The 19,657-nt window shown below is 42.9% G+C and overlaps 1 protein-coding gene across 8 annotated transcripts in view; it reads left to right on the top strand.

Moving 5' to 3' along the window:
- Positions 1–19,657, top strand: part of PPP1R12A (protein phosphatase 1 regulatory subunit 12A) — a 1,571,083-nt gene that overhangs the window by 655,144 nt on the left and 896,282 nt on the right. For 4 of the 8 annotated variants that reach the window (XM_078674242.1, XM_078674238.1, XM_078674236.1 and 1 more), the window contains exons 10-11: positions 12,098–12,214; positions 12,523–12,738. In XM_078674242.1, the coding sequence (XP_078530368.1) occupies positions 12,098–12,214; positions 12,523–12,738 (333 nt within the window). The remainder of the gene's footprint in view (positions 1–12,097; positions 12,215–12,522; positions 12,739–19,657) is intronic. The other 4 variants (XR_013606928.1, XM_078674241.1, XM_078674239.1 and 1 more) reach the window with 1 other exon arrangement.

Consider the following 19,657-nt stretch of genomic DNA (forward strand, 5'->3'; position numbering starts at 1 on the left):
GCTTTCCGGGAAGGTGGCGGTGTGGAAGGAGGTGTTGATGATGTCCCGGAGACGGGGTGCGATGATGGAGTCGGCCTTGTTGAAGACGTGGTGGGGGCAGGGGTCGGTTGGTGATCCGGAGTGGATGGTGTTCATCGTGCGGGTGGTGTCTTCGGTGCTGACCAGGGGTCCAGTTGCAGAGGGTGGTGGTGGGGGGCATTGGTTCGGCGGTTGGGTGCGTGGTTGGTGCGCCGAAGCTGTTGTGTATGTCGGCGATCTTGCGGTGGAAGAACAAGGCGAGTGAGTCGCAGAGGTCTTGCGAAGGAGTGATGTCGTTGTTTCCGGCGCTCGGGTTGGAGAGCTCTTTGACGATGCTGAAGAGTTCCTTGCTGTCGTGGGCGTTGTTGTCCAGTCGTTCTTTAAATGCTGTCTTCTTGGTGGTGCAGATCAGCTGGTGGTGCTTGCGGGTGGCGTGCTTGAGGGCGGTCAGGTTGTCTGTGGTCTGGTCGTGGCGCCAGGCTTTCTCGAGGGTGCGGCAGTTCTTCTTGGAGTCCTTGAGTTTGTCGGTGAACCAGGGGGCTTTCTTGCTGCCAGGCCTGTTGGGAGGGTTCTTTAGTGGTGCGAGGTCGTCGGCACAGGCTGTCAGCCACTGTGTGAGGTTGCTGGCTGCTTCGTTGGGGTCCGTTGTGCTGGCGGGAGGGTTCTGGCTGAGGGAGGTGGTAAGCTGGTCGGCGGTGATCTTGCTCCGGCGAGGAGCCTGTTGCGGGTGGTGGTGGGTCGTGGTTCTTCTGAAGCTGAAGTGGACGCAGCTGTGGTCTGTCCAATGGAGTCCGATGGAGTGGCTGAAGGAGATGTGCTTGCTGGAGGAGAAGACGGGGTCAAGCGTGTGGCCGGCGTAGTGGGTGGGGGTGTTCACCAGTTGCTTGAGTCCGAGGTTGGCGAGGTTGTCCAGCAGGGTGGTGGTGTTGCTGTCCTTGTTCTCCAGGTGGAAGTTGAGGTCCCCTAGGAGGATGTAGTCAGCGGAGCGGAGGGGAGGGCGTGTGGGCTGATGAAGTCTGCAATGTCTTCGCTGAATTGTGTGCGTGGTCCAGGGGGTCTGTAGATGAGGGTGCCTCTGAGGGTCGTCTTGGCGTCGGTGTGTATCTGGAAGTGGAGGTGTTCGGCGGCGGTGAAGGTGTCGTTGGAGTTGGTCGAGATGTGGATGGTGTTCTTGTGTACGATGGCGATGCCTCCTCCAGTCTGGTAGATGCGGTCCCTCCGGGTGATCTTGTATCCGTCCGGGATGGCTATGGTGACGCCGGCTGCGTTCATCCAACTAATAGTTCTATGTGTTTACATTTAGTTTTGTGGCTGCCAGTGTACTATTAAACCAAGAAGCTAAGGATGTAATCTAGCTGATGCTTTACGTGAAGCTGGGGCATTAGTCATTTGCATTATGCAACCAATTATTGATCACATTTGCATTTTGATCTAAATTCCCCTTAAGTGCTGGTGAGTCTTTAGTAAGATAATGTGCTAAATTAGTCTCATTTACATTATACTAAGGGCGTGAAATATAAATCTGAGGCTTATCCACAAGGTCCCTAGGCTGAAAAGGGACAAGGAGAGGGAGCAAAAAAATGGGCCAGTCCATGAGGTAGTAAATCAGGTAGGTGGGTGAATCCAGGTCCAGAGAGGTTCTTCTGACTTTTTGGACCAAATTCAGAGGTGTGGAACTTAATAGAATATCTACTTGTCAATGAGGCAGCTTGCTTCATAAATCTACCTGTCCTGTAACAAAATCCACTTGTCCCTTTGATGCCATGTAGTGCCGCGACAAATTATGGCAGCCTTCTCATATAAGAGCTCATATATATCATCTCTGATGTTGCCAGGGCTCATACCATAGTAGTGTTCGAATGCTTGCAGTCTCCTTATTAGCCATGTTTCCGCAGATTTATCGCCGAACGCGTTTCTTGTGGCAGCATTATAACGTATTATTCACTGTGTGGAACAAGTTTCCGTTAAGATCAGCTGTGTAATTTTCTTATCACCAGTTCACCCAGTGCATCTGACAACTACTGATACCGCTTGAAAGATCGTAACTCCTATCTGGCAGGTACATCAACTACCTGTTCCTTGCACAAAGACAACGACTGTGTCCTTATACCATCTTCCTTTTGTGGCTCCTGAAGAAGGCGTTTTCGCCGAAACGCGCGTCGAGTTAATAATCGTCACCTTATTGTGGACACCTGTTTCTCCTTGGTGTCTTCTTTTATCCAGCATCTTATGTTAAATGTATGCTATGATTGTATGTAATTTTAGATTGATTTGTCATATAGTCTGATGAATTGCAGTCATCTATATGATTTTTACTATGTCTATTATTAAAAATATGTATGTTTTATACAGATTATTTCCTTTTTTTTGTTAATTGTGCTTCTTGCAATTTTGGTCAAGTCACTTGTTTACTTATCAATAAGACTGCCTAGGAATTTTCTTCCACATACTGTGTTTACCCTGCCCTAGGAGTCTGCTTAGTAACTACCCAGGGGGTCCTTGTTTTTCTCATATTAGTCTCCTTATTAGCCATGTTTCCGCAGATCTACATTCTGGGGCTAAAGGTAGTGGTAAGCAATAATTCCAGGGTTGGAATGCCCTTTTTGAGTCTGTGCAAACCTACTAATTTGCATCTTTTAAGGGTTGTCAACAACTCTTCGCTAATATTTTCCCATACTGCGAAATATTGGAAATTTACTCCGGGCAATGGCAGACGTAAACCTTCTTCCAGAGTTAGAAAAAAAGTAGTTGGAGGAAAAGTGAACTGGCAAACACTCAGATTTTTGCATGAGCAAATCTACACATACATATTTGCTCATGCTAAAATCCAGTCCAGGTGCAAATGATACATCCGCTAGAATTAAAGGGGGCAAGAAAATAAGGTAAAGAGGATAAGTGGTTATATTTTGAACCAATCCCAACAGGTAAAAGGGGTAAGAAGTTAAGGAAGAGGCTGCCGCTAAATAGGTCACAACTCCTGCAAGCGTTTGCCAGATGCCCAAATCTGAAAGGTAATGGGTCAAACGATTTAAGACAAGTGGGATTTTGACAAAATATAGAAGGAAACGATGTGACCAGAGTATTGATGTACTAGGATCTAGTAAAGAGTGCAATCGAAAAAGCGGAGGAGGAGGTACAGAAAGAAGGGATTCGGATTCTATCTGAAGAGGAAATACATATAGAGGTAGAAGGGAAGAAGCGGCAGGGTACGAATTTTCTAAGGTACCATGCAGGATTAAGAAATAGACAGGTAAGGATAACCGACATGGAAGAAGATGAAGCTGATTTGCGAAACCTAAAAATAGTAGTGAACAATTCAGATGTGGAAAATTGGTGGGGAAACTGGAGCCAGGCATCATGCCATGAAGGTCCCTCAAATAAGAATACTGTGGGGCATGGGGAGGAAGGATCCCTAGATGACGTCGAATAGGAAAAAGGCACGCCACATGGCATAAGAATAGCTTCCTGGAACATAAATGGTCTCAGAGATGATTCTAAACAAGAAAATGTAAGGGAAATAGGAAAAAACACAAAGATCATCTGTATACTGGAAACTTGGCTACGCGGCAAGACCCCGACTTTTGCAGGCTTCTGCCAATTTAACCACCCAGCAAAGAAGCAAAGATTTGGGCGCCGTGCAGGAGAAATAATGACGCTGTTATCAACCAAAATAGTGAAAAAGGTGATCGAAATAACTGTAAAATGTAAATTATTACTTGCATGTAGGGTAACGTTATCTACCTCCGACAAAACGAGTACAATGACGTTGCTAAATGTGTATATGCAATGGGGTAATCGAGAGGAATACGTTGTTGAAATGGGGTATTTTAAAGATGATATGGATACAATTTGTGAAAAATATGGCAGTGATTTGATCATACTATTGGGCGATTTTAACCATAAACTGGACCCAAAGAAAGTCGATTGTTGGTTCCAAGGATTGCTAGAGGCTTACGATATAATACAAGCAACCTTCCAGACTGTGTAACAACATCTAATGATACTCAGCTGGGAAATTTCTTGGGGACTAAAAGCCTCTTTTGCCTAAATGGAAGATCAACCCTAGACAGTCCAGCAATGAAAACCTTTAAATTAGGGTTGCAAAACTGCCCAATAGATTATGTTTTTACGACACCCTGTTGTTTCCAACTAATTAAAGATTTTAGGGTTACAAATAGAGAAGGGAGTGACCATAACCTCTTAGAATTAGAGCTCCCAGATATACAGTTGAACCCCTGTAGTAATGTTATCGAACAATAGGTGGGATACCCCAGGCGAGCCACAACAAAATTATCAGATGAGTATGTAGCTCGGCTAATAAAACTGCAACAGAATTTAGATCTGGGCATAGTAAGCGGTCAGAGCCTGGATTGGTTTGAGGATAAAATTGAAGTAGTGGTCCAAAGCCTCAGCGATGGTCTGAGGAAAGACAAAATAAAGGATAAAAGGAACCAAAGAAAGCAGGAGAGACAAAGAAAGTGGTTTACAAAGGAAGAAAAGAGAACTGAGGAAAACAGCACGTAGTCTATGCATAAAGTTTGATCGGGGTAAGGCCGATGCCCTCACGAAATTAAAAAGAGAATACAATATGTTAATTTGGAGGGCAAAAAGAGAGTATAAAGAAGAATGTTGGTCAAAGCTGCTTGAGGCAATAGAAACAAAGAATATACGCCAGTTTTGGACACTAATCCAATCATCAATGGATCGCCCGGTGGCCACAATGAACTGTGTGGTACAGGAAGCAGCTTGGGAGGAATATTTGATGGATCTATATAGCCCAGGAAGATAACCGGAAGAGGGTTTGCAAACAGATTTGAGCGGTCTGGAAGCAGTCTTAAAACCCGACTTTTCGGCCTCTGAAGTGAAAAATACGGTAAACGTTTTGAATCTAACAAGGGCAGCAGAACCTTTAGACCTTCCTGCCCTGATAATTAAAACCCAGCTGGACTGGTGGGCAGAATTCTTTGCTAAAATGTTCCAAGTTATCTTAGAAATTGGGAAGTTCCCTAACAATTGGAAGGGTGCAATAATAAGGCCCATACATAAGAAAGGCGATCAGAAAGCTCCCAAAAACTATAGATTAATTAACCTAATAGATATTGGGGAAAAGATTTTCTCAAAAATAATACTAGGTAAACTAAAAGCTTGGGTGGACCAGAACTCAGTGGTACCAGTTGAACAGGGGGATTCAAAGAAGGTCATTCCACCATAGACCACTGCTTCGCCCTCTGGGCACTAGCCCGGAAGTCAATAGAACAAAAGGGGAAATTGTATTGCTGTTTCGTTGACTTCCGGGCAGCCTTCGACCTTGTGGATAGAAAGAGCCTATGGGAGTGCCTGATAAAATATGATATACCGGAAAGCCTACTGACCATACTAAAGGAACTACATCGAGGGAACTGGGCCCAAGTAATAATGGACACACAAGGGTCACTGACACAGAAAATAGCAATAGGTAATGGGCTAAGACAGCGCTGTGTCTGGCCCCCCTACTCTTGGCAATATTCCTAGCCGACCTACCCGCAGTACTGGAGGTAGAAAGAAGTGCAAGTCCCAGAATGAGCGGTAGGAAAGTAGCAAGTCTTCTATATGCCGATGACCTGGTGATAATTGACCAAACGGAACTTGGGCTCCAAAGGAAATTAAATGCTTTTAAAGAATACTGTGATGCAAAGTTTTTAGTTGTAAATATGGATAAAACAAAGATTTTATGTTTTGGTAAGAAAGACAAAAACTTTAACTGGTATTTAGGACAAACAAAATCGGAAATAGTAAAAGAATATACATACCTGGGCCTTTGGTTCGACAGCTCCCTAAAATGGTATATTCACCTTGAAGCTCAAAAACAAAAGCCTTTTCTTCCATCTGTGGGTTGAAAAAATTCAACAAAGACTATAGCAACATGTTGCATAAACCTCTGTTAAAAGCTTATGAAGCTATGATCCCACCCAAAGTATTATATGGGGCAGAAGTCCTCTTTCTAAGCGGTAAAGGAGGGTGGGATCGGGAGGAAGGTAAGGCCCTAAAAATACTACTGTCCCTTCCAGGCTCGGCAATGATCCAGGCAATTAGGATGGAGTTAGGTACAATAGCATGGAATAGCCAGGTCCAAATGTCTTTTGTAAGATTCTGGAAATGCCAGAACCCAGGGAGAGTTCAGAAAGTCTCACACTGGTGTAGCGAGGACATTCGGCACAGTAGCTTAAAATGGGCAAAGGAAGCAAAAGGAAAATCCAGACAATAACAGTGAGTTTAAAGGTGAGCTCAACACAGCACCCCCTGGATGTAGAATTTACAAAGGCGTCACTCTGGTACCAAGGCATAGAGCAGTCAAGGAACAATGACCTAGAATATCTGAGGAAGAAAAAATCAGCCCAATGTATAGTAAACTCCGGGGTAAATGATGCATGGTATCCATACCTAGAAACCTTACCAAACTATGGGTTTCGGTGCGAAATCCTACGGATGCAGATTGGCATTAACCTGTGGTAAATGGATGGGAAAATAAAGGCAGAAATTTTACATCCAGATCGAACATGCAAATGTGGCCTTGGGACCAAATCTGAAACCCAGCATATATTGCTAGATAGCCCTTCAGTTTTATAATTGAGAAAATTATTTTTACGGCCAGTATTTTTAAAATACGGAATAAAGTCACGAGCCCAAGCCATTGTGTTACTGACCGAAATGATAAACCTTGACATTGCAATTGCACTAGGAAGCTCCATGAAAGGCTTAAATCGGCTTGTATGTGACAAACTTAAGCAAGGACAGTAATGTTACCTAGTCCTAAAATCCCATACCCTGAGTATGTAAATATTGAAGCTTATGGAACAGCCATAGATCCAATGGTTTTAATTAACTGCTGTTAAAAAGGAAGGTTGTGGACAACAAATTCTCTTTTAACGAGAGTTGAACAATACCGCCGATTAAATATTTTTGTTGTTTTAATTATTTAACTGTATATAGAATATTTAAATGTTGATGTTCCTATGGGAGAAGGCGATTACCAGTCTCTTTTTATAATGTATAAGCTAAATTAACTCTGATGAATTAGTGGTTTTAACTGTTCATGTGATCTTTTTATGTATGGTTTTATTGTGTATATGAGATTTTCGTGTGTTTGAAGACAATGGTCTAAATAAACAGAAATAAACACAGTCCACAAATATTTTCTAGGAGTACTATTTCTTGTCCTGCGTCTGTAAATTCTTGGGAATTCACGAAAGCCGTATAGCTGCACTTAATGCAAGGACATATACCATGGGTGTACTTGTGAGACTTTCTTATAATAATTGGGCCCCTAATATGGTCTGGCGTGGACTATGACCTTTTGCGTTTATTAAAATTCTGTCTCTCTCTGCATCTGCTGGCTTCACTGCATGTAACAGCAGTCTGCTCTTTCACAAGGAGCATATCGGCACACAAGTAGTTTTGTTCAGTGCCAGTAACTACCGTGGCAGTGTGTGCTTTTTGAGACCAAAAACAATTTATACTTTTGCCAGTGCTTGTTATAATGGTGAGGGCCCGGCAGCTCCCCCACCAATAGGGTTTTACAAATACCATGCCAAATCAATTCACACATTGACAAAACTAAAAATCTGATCAGCAGTTTCAGACCTACTGGATTCGCTAATGCTTGTTTATTTTTGTTTCCCATAATGTTATTGAGACTGGTTACACTGATTTTCCTTTATGAATATTTTTGGGAAATACTAGCATGCATCAACACATGTTACTAAATGATGCTGCAAAGAAATGGTACCTGAAATTTTACAGTAGTTTAGCAAACTGTTTTTGTTTCCTGATTTCATTTAGGTATAAACATTTTATTTTGAAAGCAGAGAATCATTAATCTTGCTTTCAAGATTCTACAAATATTTGCATCAAATCAGAGATCATTCTGGGTGCATTGTGCATAGCTTCATATTGCTAAACTTTGAAAACGTGTGTACACATTATTTTACTGGAACCACTGTCAGTAGTGCAGTCAGAGCATACAACATTTACTTGGAGCGCTCACCCTAATAATAAAGACTTTCAATTAATGAACCGTAAATACAAGTTTAAACAGCATTAACATGGGCAAAAATATTATCTTAACCACAGAAAGTGCCATTCCCTGATCCATAACGTGGTACTGCAAAAATGCAGCCAAAGGGTTTATGCTGAAGGGGGTTGGGCCTACTTGTCACAAGGACAAAATACCCATGAAAACGTGTTGCCCTTGACCCCAAACAATATGTCCTGGGCGTTGGGCTATAGGAATTCCACATCCCTGATTAATGTAAGACAGAGCATCAATATCTTGAGACATACCCACACTTGTACCTAGTTCAGCATTAATATTAAATTGCCCAGAAAGTTAAACTTGTACACTGCTAGTGGCCACTTCTTTGAAAATGTTCTGTACGAAATTCCCCATATGTGTTGGAGACCTATAAACTAAGGCTCACAAACACCCCCCTTTGATGCCATGAGGTAATCTAAGACCATTTTGTTCTATAAGAGCAATTTTTTTATGGACATCTGATTTGTATTCAGACTGAGCGTAATGGTGGTTGTATTCACTGCTTCCAATATTTCAGCGTTGCGTCTCGTTTCCCAAATAGCGTACATGGGAATGAGAATGGAAAAGAATCTGTTCATTTCAGATATTTCCCAGTGGCCCTGCCATTTCTGGAGCGGATGAACAGTTTTAAACCCGGGGTTCAGGCAGAGCACTGCAAACCGAGTAGCCAAAGAGTGTTTGTGGAAAACATTGAGTGTAACACCGTTCTAGAGGTTATAGACTTTGAATCTCCTCTATACTATTATGGTATGGTGTAAAACAAATGTAGACATTAAGAAGGATATGCCCATTTTATCTGTGGGACTGAAGCCTGTCTCTGACTACACCAGAAGAGAACTGTGATCTGTTAATCTGATTATTTTGTACCTGATACTACACAATCCTCTCCAACGGTTTTGAAGTTACTTTCTGGAAGAAATGGCTTCATTTTCTTTAGAAGAGAGGACTGGAACCATGTGGTCTTAGGTTTATTTGGCGGCTTGTTCCCTGATGGTGAGTTGGTGCCCAGATCTAATCTAAGTGACTTGGCATTCAGTGAAAGTTGCACTTCGAAGCTGTAATGGTTCATGTCATTCAGTCAGATTAAGTAGTGTTTCGTATTTATTGTTTGTGGCAAATAACAGGAATTCTATCTGTGTGCATCAAGCTCAGTAGGCCTTTTCTGACTCTGTGAATTTGCTGTTTTTGACTTTCTGGAGTAATTGACTGATCTCCTGTGATTTTATCGCCAAGAGAACGCTGAAGAAATGTTAAAGGGAAGGTCACTTCCACCCAACCAATCTTTAAGCATGGACAGAGATTAATAGTGTATCTGTTCATAACTAATGCCTTGAAATATTCGTGAGAACTTTTTCAAAGTCTTAGCTCATATCTTTAAAACTACATTTTCAAGAAAGCATGACCTTTGATGACTACACTTTAGTGAGAAGGAAACTGTAGCAAAAATGGAAACCTACTATTAACCCCCATGAACATTGGACTGATCATAGTAGTTACTGCTTGAGGGTAAAACTTGGGTTTTGTGGCATACCAGCAGCTTTATGCACCTAATAGTAAAAGAAACAGTATTATCATCCTCAATGACAATACTAGATCTACCAAAAGGAGTCCACCAAGGGAACAGGAGGGCAGCCATCTTTAGCAGTCCAGGGTTTCATGCTTCTTTGTCACCAGACAACAGTTCCTCTGTTATACCCATGTTGATTAGCTCCCTGGGAGGGAGCATTAGCACCAGTCTTCCATCATGGCAATTTAGAGCAAAATTAAAATAGTTCTGTATCTTGCACTGGGTAGTTACAAACTCCAATGTTGCAGTATCCTTCTTGTATTCCTCAAACATGTTTGAAAACCTTCCTCCTGGATGGTTAAGTAAAGGAGGTGCAAACGAAAAACAGAGCAGTTCCTGAGGATCAGAGCTAGAAAGGGATCTGATCTTTTTATTTACTGATCTAGAAGAAGGGGCAAAACAACTTCAGACCAATGCTAGATTTTAAGGTCACAATTAATTAGATCAAGAAAGGAAAGTTCATTATGCTGACTATGCACAAACGTTACCACTTATTACATTGGACTGGGAGTGTAGGGTAACATATTTTCACTATTCACGAAAAGAAAACAGAATATTTCAAATCTCCTAGTATGGAGTCCTACAATATGGCCTGCAATTAACCGTGCATGCCTTTTATAAAATACCTGACAATGATGATAGCGTTCCATTTTTAGCAAGGCATCCTTATCAAGTTATACTTAAATGTCAGGCCCATTAAAGTCAACTAACATCGAAAAGTGATTAAAAACCTTCAAATAATAGAGGATGATCAGACTGTCTGTGGAAAAAATTCAACATTCCAGAAACAGTCCAGTGCAATTGATGCAATAATAGGAAGAAATCCTGGACACAAGTGTGTCCTTTGTAGCAAAGATTATCTTATGTACCTATATTGCCATCACCTTTAGGCAATCTTTTATCTGGACATCAAACATTTTCTCCTGCCATCGATGATGTTGTACATCATCTTAGTCTCAAAGGTCAAACTTCACAAACAACCTTTACACAAATGTATGGAGTATCTATGGTAGTATCGTACAGAAGGTTGGTGTGACAAGATGTCCTTCTGACCTGTTGCCTTTACACTTTACCTAGCAGTGCAGTATATCCTACCTGACTCCATTCCAATGGCTGCCACTTGTAGCAGAGTCTTCAGTGACTCTCTAAACTAACAGCTCAAGTAATTCACTACACAAAGGAACAATCGCACACATCACCTCATAAATGCTGGATCTTAAAAACAGTGTGTCTAGCTTTCAAGTAATTCTTGTAACCCATAACATCAATTTTCATTCTGAGCCAGAACAATAATAGCACAGCATTGTAGTTTTCATAAATCGCAGATCTGGGTGCTCCTCAGCTTGGTTATTCTCCTACCTTCAGGAAAAATATCAGTGGAATGTCATGAACAAAGGCATGTATGGCATTAAAAAACAGGCAAGGAATTTCCTCCATATTTCTCTTGCAGGAGTCATGCAAGATCTGGTGCGGTTTGCTAGTTTCTGAATCTGCCAAGTCCAGCTATCCATTTGCTTGACATTCAGATCATCTACAGTTAAGACACAAATGGCTTTTGAACAGCAAAGGCTTTCAAGACTTCTTTGTGGTCTAACAATCTCTGCACTTTACCTTGCTGGCTACTATATGAAGTGGAAAATGACAAGACCAGGGGAGAGCGGGCGGCAGGCTTGGGGGGGTGGGGTATTTCCAGGTTCTCAGACCAACCATAACTTCAAGGGGAGTGCCTTTTCTCCTAACTAGTGAAGAGCAATTCCTTATGCTCTTTATTATATTCTTCTACTCCCCAAGGCAGTCATCAAGATGAAACAGAAGTCTAGAATTGGTCTATTTGCTCTTGACTAACTATGCCAGTGGTACGCAGATGATCTTCTCTTGTCCCAAGAGCCAAACAGAAGGCTTCCAGCCAGGCTGAATCTCTTATCCAAGTTCTTAGTTATGGTCCCACAACAGAGCGTTCTATGGCTGAACTGTATAGCCTAAATCCGGGTAACTAAATTAAGGACACAGCATCCAAATTTACCTTTGGAAGCTTGTGCCTTGTAGCACTATTCTGCGTTTTATTAATTTTATTTGTTTTTTAAATATTTTGGAGTTGTTTCCAATTCCGTATAATTTATAGTGACTGAATTTTAACCTAAATTGCTTTCTTAAATCTACAAATCAAATAGGCATGTTGACTATGCATAAAAAAATAGTTATATTTAAAATGTGCTACAGGATCCTTACAATGCATCAACATATTCGTCTGTTTATAAATGTAAACAAAATTCCATTGATGAAGAACTATATAATAGGTTAGATATCTTATTACTTGTGTGAAAAATAATTATGTAGTGTAAAGGGTAGATATATGTACACTTATAAGGCTGAATTCTAGCATGTGTAATTTGCTGATTTTCTTTAAATGTTTAACTCCTTTGTGTCTTAATTGGATTTAGTATGATGTCATTGCTCATCTCATGCCTGTGGTGGCGTCCGTGCACCCTACATCATGGAGGCAGGGCTTGCGCAAAACTGGCATTGTTCTTGTCCCCAGTAAGGGAGGAGAGTCTATGGTGAGAGCGTAATCTCTTGAAAGATTTGTTTTAGGTTGCTGAGTAACCAGTTCAGTTAACACACTGAGACTATCATGCATGGTTTTCAGTTGGGTGTGGCTTATTAATATTTTGCATTTCTCGGTCACTGTGTGATTTTTTTTCTTCTAAATTCATTAAATATTTCTAACCTCAGAATTTTCAATGTCGACATAGGTGTTGATGCAAATCTTCTTATACTTATAAACCATCCATAAAACCACCCTCTAAAACAGTTTGGATTGCTTAATAGTACATTTCTTGAACTGTATCTTTTTTCCTTTTTGCAGATCCCGACTCCAGCCAGTAAGGTTTCGCCTAAGGATGAAGAAAGAAAAGATGAATCTCCTGCATCTTGGAGGTTAGGTCTTCGAAAGACTGGTAGTTATGGAGCGTTGGCTGAGATAACGTCAGTAAAAGAAGCTCATAAAGAAAAGGACTCAGCTGGTGTTATGCGTTCTGCATCCAGCCCAAGGCTTTCCTCCACTATAGACAACAAAGAAAAGGTACTTTTTTATTTTACATTTGTTTCACCAAATATATCTTGATATTCACCATCACCTATTTATTTGAATCAAGCTTAAATAAAAGGTTTTATCAGCTCTCTATATAGTTGGAAGCCTCCCACGAATTTGTGTGCCTGAGTTTTTTGTCCTAATGATTCGGTATGTCTGCCAAAACAATGTTGCTTATGGACAAATCATCATATATGTCAGAGCCCACTTTTTTCTCTTTCAAGGAGTTGTATTCACCTAGAGCCCATTGTTGTTTTGGAAATGGATTATGCTTTAGATATGTACATAGCGCACTCACATTTTTCAGGTTCTTGGGGTGTGTAGAAATTCCCGGCATCCCCACGTAAGCAAGTCTCCATCAGAATTTCTATTTTGCTCCTTACTGTTAAAGTATTCACTCCCAGATTTACCCCACTGTTTACGCTTTTTCGAGCGCTATCATTAATGAATAATGCGTACACAACTCAAATACAGCTCTGTTACACGTTGAGACTGATTTGTATGTTCTTTCATCCTCAAATGTGATCTAAAATTGAACAAGTGGCAGCACTTCTATGCTTCTAGGCACCTTTTTCTTCCTTTCATTTTGGAATTGAAAACATGCATATGATTCTAAATTCTCTCTCATCTTAGGTCTAATCTTTAGGTGATTAAGACAAAGAAGTGCTGCACATGTTTTGATATCATTCCTTATTTGTTTAACCTCAGTTGTAAGTGTGCAATGAAAGTGGCCTTTAAACTGGGCATAGCCTCTAGCTCAGTTTAATTTTTACTCACTGTGATAAAGAAGAGTTTTCTCTTCTTCCAGTCAACAACCCTTATGACACCTCCAAGTTTTAACAGAAACTATTTGTGGATACTGGTTTAAGACAGTCAATAAATATAGTGCCATACCGACTTCTTAGAGTGATTTCATCCATTCCTTTACTTTTTTCTTCAAGATTAATGTGCAAGCTGACAGATGTTAAACAATGCTTAGTCTAATGTGTCCCTCTAAAAACAGATTTCTCCAGACTTGTTCCAGAAAACTTCACAGCAGTGCCAACAGATGACAAATCAGATTCGCATATAAAACACCTCTTGAGTGCCGACGTCTATTCCTCTCTTTCCATGCTTTCAGACAAGGGTCTGGAGCTTCTCTCCTTACTTTTGTCAATGTTCAAACAACCCCTAAAAGTTTCTGAAGTGTGCTTGGAGGCCATGTCTCCTCTAAAACTTGCAGGCATCAAACCATGCCATGACTGCAGTAAGCTGATGTCCATCATCGTCCCTCAAGAAGTATTTGTGATTCCTAGGCTCCAGTTACAGCTTAGTGTGTTCTTATTCACCTGAAAGTGATCTGGGTCTGGGAGGCAACGCTGTACATCGCCTAACGCAAGAAGAGGTCTTGGTGGAAGCACAAGTCCCGCTCTTGGTGTTGATCAAAAGGCTGCTCCCCCGGATGGTCCACTTCCCCCTTTAAGTCCCTGGTTAATCAAAATCCATACGCAAACATAAAAAGACGACCCTTCCTACCGTTCTTGTTCTAAAAAGGAGCAAAGGCATCAAAATAAGCCTCGCACCCATTCCACCTCAGCTAATCGCTCCGGCCCAGAGTTCCCTGGGCCTTCGTCAACACTGCAGCATATCGCAGCCTTTAGAGAGGCGCGAACCTGCAAATTTTGGTGTGAAACCGGGCCTCCCCTTCTGGAGCTCCTTTGGGCCCCAGGTAGCATCAGGGGTTCCCAGTCAAATTATAGGTGGAGGTCCTCCCGTGACATCTGCCCAATTGGAACCTGTTCCAACTCCTGCTCCAGTTCAGAGATCCATTCCGTTTCATCAAGCAACGCTGGCGTTTAAAAAAACAATGTATTGCTTTATTTATAGATGATGTTGTAGAAAACAAGCCAGAAACATAAGACCGAAAACAAAGAAAAACAAAACCATAATGGACATCAATGGTAACTTAGCATATAACTTGATACACGTTTACAGAGTTTAGGATAGCACATATTACAAAAATCTGCACAAGGAGCATCACAGATAGTGCGTATCCAAGCGAGGGTCACCACAGGCTCCTTGATAACAAAAGGTAAAGTGAAACTTACATGCAGTGCTAAGTCTTACCAAAATCACCGTATGCCTTTTCCCCAGCTGGGTCCCTTCACCCTGACGCATTAGACTCTGGGGGGGGGGAATCAGTTCACTGTACAGTTCGACTGTGTGTTGCAGTATAACATGTCCTTAGACCACTCAGCAACAGTGGGTGCTGGGCCCGAACCTATTGCATTACTATTCTGCGCTTCGCTATGAGTACACCCATATCTACTAATCTGTGCAGAGTCCATGTGATTGCATGTGAAATCTTCGTTGGCCCTGAGCCAACATAACAGGCGACAAGCTCAAATTAAGCCCTTGAAGATCCTTAGAAGCAGGATGTAGAAAGCAAAGTCCAGTCCTTTCACTCCCAGGCCAGAGGCAACGAGCAGCAGGTCAACACAGGACAGCAAACAGCATAGTGTCAGTCTCACCTGACAGCAATCCCACTTTGGCAGAATGACCTTAACCCAGATGTGTTCTGAGTATATGGTGGCACAGGTCCAGTACGTATACCTTCTTCAGGCTTTGAAGTAGGCAAACTTCAAAGGAAAGTCTTTGTAGTGCACAAAACCCTGCCTTTCCATGCCCTAGACCAAGATACACTACCGGGAGTGGAGACTCCTCTGTTTGAGTCCAGGCACCGATCTATTCAAGTGTTAGACCTTCCAGAGTGCTACGGGGAGTTGAAACTATCAGCCTGATGATGGGCCTTCAGGATATGCAGGGCACACCTCAGCTCCCTATGTTGACGATCTAGAGTGAATGCAGAAGCAGCCCAACTGTCATTCTGACCCAGACTGTATTCAGAGACTGACAGAGTCACAGAATGGTTAAAGTAAGAATGCCAATTTTCTGAAAATTGGATTTTCAAACCTGCACTTTAAAAACCAGCTTCACTAAAAGATGTATTTTTAAATTGAAGGTACAGAAACATCAAACTGCAATTTTCTGTTCGCTCCCACTTGGCAGATACGCTTGTAAGATGTTACAAGGCAGCTTCAATGCTATCCTATGGGAGAGGTAGGTCTTGTTGTAGGGAAAACCGAAATTAGCAGTATTTCACCACCAGGATGTGTAAAACACAACAGTTCATGTCCTACTTTTTAACTACGCTGTAGGCTTCCCATGGGTATATCTAGGGCTTACCTTACATGTCTTACATATCATAAAAAGGGAAGGTTTGGGCCCAGCAAGCAGGTGTACTTGCCAGGTCCAAATGGCAGTTTAAAACTACACACACACAGATGCTGCATTGGCAGGTCTGAGATATATTGGCAAGGCTACTCGTCTGGGTGGCCCAATCAGTGGTTCAGGCCCACTAGTAGCATTTGATTTACAGGCCCTTGGCACACATGGTGTACTAGGGACTTGCTTGTAAACCAAATATGCCAATCATAGAGAAATCAATAACCATAGAGATACTTTAGCACTGGTCAGCAGTGGTAAAGTACCGAGAGTCCTAACTTCAGCAAAAATGAAATGCAGAATATAGTAAAAAAAAACAGGAGGTCTGAGACAAAAAGACTGGGGAAACCATGCCAAAAGATGTCTGATTCAATTCTCCTCCCTCTCCCTGCCCCTCTCCCCCCAACAAGCTGAAAGTGAGGACAGCTATCCAGCCTTTTGGGAGTTCTCTTCACTATGCGGAAGAACCTGGAAAAGATCATCAGTGTTGGAGTGTTCTGTTCCAGGGTGGTGTTTCACCGTAAAGTCCATTCCCTGGAGGGAGATGGACCTCCTCAACAGCTTATGATTCTCACCCCTCGTCTGTTTCATTCATCTGAGGGACGTGAAGTCTGTCTGAACCTGGAAGTGAGTCCCAAACAAGTAGGGTCTTCGCTTCTTCAGCGCTTAGACAAAAGCAAAAGCTTCCCTTTCTGTTGCGCCCCACCTCTGTTCCCTGCAATGTAACCTCCTACAAATAAAGGCTACAGGTTAAACTAGACCCTTTTTGTTTAGCTGTGAAAGCACAGCTCCCATACCAAGCTCTGAGGCATCAGTCTGCACCACAAATTATTTGGAAAAGTCAGGAGTTAGTAACACGGGCGCCGTGCACATGGGTGTCAAAAGTGGTCTGGTCCGCCTTTGTTCAGACCACCTGATAAGGCTGCTTCTTGGAAGTCCGCTCTGTCAAGGGGCAACAATGGTGCCGTATCCCTTGATGAATCTCCTGTAATATCCGGTGAGACCTAAAAAGGCGCCCAAGCAAAAATGGTATCAATTTTTGGCTGTAGGGGCTGCACCTTGCTGCTCCCTACCTGGTGTCCCAAGTACACCACAGACCCCTGCCCTATCTGACATTTACTGGCCTTCATAGTGAGGCCTGTGATCTGAATAGCCTTAAACACCTCCTGAAATGGTGCAAATGGTCCTTCCAGCTGGAGCTGAAGACTGCAATGTCGTCAAGGTAGGCAGCACTGAAATTCTGCAACCCAGCCAGGACCTGGTTGGCCAACCTCTGGAAAGTGGCTGGGGTGTTCTTCAACCCAAAAGGAATGACACTGAACTGGTAGTGCCCTTCTGGTGTTCAGATAATGACCTCCTGTGCCCTTGTGGTAAAGGCAATCTGCCAGTACCCAAACATGAGATCAAATGTGCTGAGGGACCAACCAGCTCCAAGCCGATCAATGAGCTCACCAGCTCTGGGGATGGTGTGTGCATCAGTCTTGGTGACGGCATTGAGCGCACAGTAGTCAACACAGAACAGCAGTTCAGGGGTGACACTGGGTGTGGCATCCTTGGGAACCAATACCACTGGACTAGACAAAGTACTGTTGGAGGGCTCAATCAACCCTAACTCCAGGATCTTAAAGACCTCCTCCTTGATGCTAATTCTCACTCTATCAGACAACCTGTAAGATTTGTGCTTAACAGGTAGGCTGTCCCTAGTGTCAATTTCATGGGTGCACCAGTAGGTGACTCCAAGGATGAGTGAGAAAGAGAGAGTTAAACTGTCCCTGCAACTGGCGACAGTCTCAGGGAAGAGGATCTTGCCCTCTACTTACCTATCCTGCTCTTTGGAGGCTAGAAGGTTGCAGAGAGGTTCACTCTCCTATTCCATCCCATCGTCCACAAACAAGAGCATGGAAGCATGTCCACCAGGTAGGTGACATTACCCTTGCACTCCTTCACCTCAAATAGTCCAGACCAGCTGTTTTCTAGAGCACAGAGCTCTACTGGCCAATACGCACACTTTCTGGCCAGGCTGAAATTCAACCAGAGGCATACCAGCATTTCATGTCCTCCTTGCTAGCTTCTAGATTCTCCTGAGCGTGTTTCCAGAAGCTGGCTGTCTGGTTCCGGAAGCGCAGCATGTAAGTAAATACATCCTGGGGAGTTGCTTCCTAAGAATTTGCTACCAGCTCTCCTTGACCAGACTGAGAGGTCCTCTCACAGGGCAATTCGAAAGTGCTGAAGCCAACCCCCTTCTGCTATACCTCCCTCTTGGCAAACACCAGGCATGGTAAGAGGACGTCCTACTTACGCCTCATGGGTTCTGAGAGACCCACAATCATTAAACACACAAGAAGGGGGACTGGGAGCAACAAGAAGAACAGGTCCAGTTGCCGTGCTCCCAAGGTTAACCTTATTGTCACATGTGGGTAACTGTTTCAAAAGTAAAGCAGGCCTATTATGCTCGCTAGGTAAGACTGTGTGTGACTTACTCACAGGATAGGTTGGAGATTGAGTGGTGTGAAGGTGGGGAATTTCTCCTTCTGAAAAAAGTGCCTTTACACACCCATGCGGGTGTCATGCTTCATCATCGGGCATGGCTCCTCGTGGGGGTGGCGCTGCAGTCTTCCACGGGCCCCCGAGAGGGCCCTTCCAACCTATCCTGTGAGTAAGTAACCCACAGTCTTACCTAGCGAGCATAATAGCTCAGCTTTTCTTTTCTTCTCTTTAGGACCAGTTACCCACATGTGACAACAAGACACATAATCATGGCCTTCAGAGTCCGGTTGAGGCTTTCAGCCAACCCTTTGCTCTGGGGGTGGTAATGAACGGTGAACTTGCTGGTGACACCACACACCTTCCACGTGGCCTTTAAGTACAGAGACATGAAGTTGTCACCTCGGTCAGATACCACCTCCTTGGGGAAAACCACACCGGTAAAGATCCCCGTCAGTACCTTGCCCACCGTGGCAGCAGTCACCGTCCTCAGAGGGATAGCTTCTGGATACCGTGTGGCATGGGCCCGAAGAACATGACTAACCTGTTACCAATGGCTGTCTTGGGATCCAGAGTGTAGGAAGCTGGATCTGGAGGCTTTACAGAGGCTCAAGTAAATAGTACTAATGCTCTCTGTTGTGGTAGTGAGGGTGAGCAGTCAGGCTTATCAAAGGGCAGTTTTAAGCATTTATTGTACACACAGTTAGTAAACGATATACACACTCAAATGTCTAAACCCAAAACCAATGTTTAGTAAAAATTTATGATTTTAGTATATTTATTTTATAGAACCAAAGAGACTGTGTTGCAAGTAAATACGTTTTGCAATATCAATGCTTTTCAATGTAAAAAGTGGACATTTTTCAACAGTACAATGTTATCCTGTGGGAGAAAACAATCACCAATATGCAGGTAAGTAAACGATTTACATTGAGGTTATGGATAAAGAATCATTACCAGGTAAGGTTCAGGTAAGTGACATCAGAACACCTGCGGCACTGGGGCGGCTGGGTTCAGAGGTTAAACTTTGTGTCTGTTGCCAAAGTTATCCAATGGAGAAAGGCAGCAATTGAAGTGGTACTAGTTACAGATAAGCAGCACTGGTTAGTAGCCCAGTCTCTGGAGGTTAAGGTAAGCACAGGGAGGGGCCACAAGGCAGGAA

Source organism: Lissotriton helveticus, chromosome 1_1, assembly GCF_964261635.1.
Source record: "Lissotriton helveticus chromosome 1_1, aLisHel1.1, whole genome shotgun sequence".
Classification (NCBI taxonomy): Eukaryota; Metazoa; Chordata; class Amphibia; order Caudata; family Salamandridae; genus Lissotriton; species Lissotriton helveticus.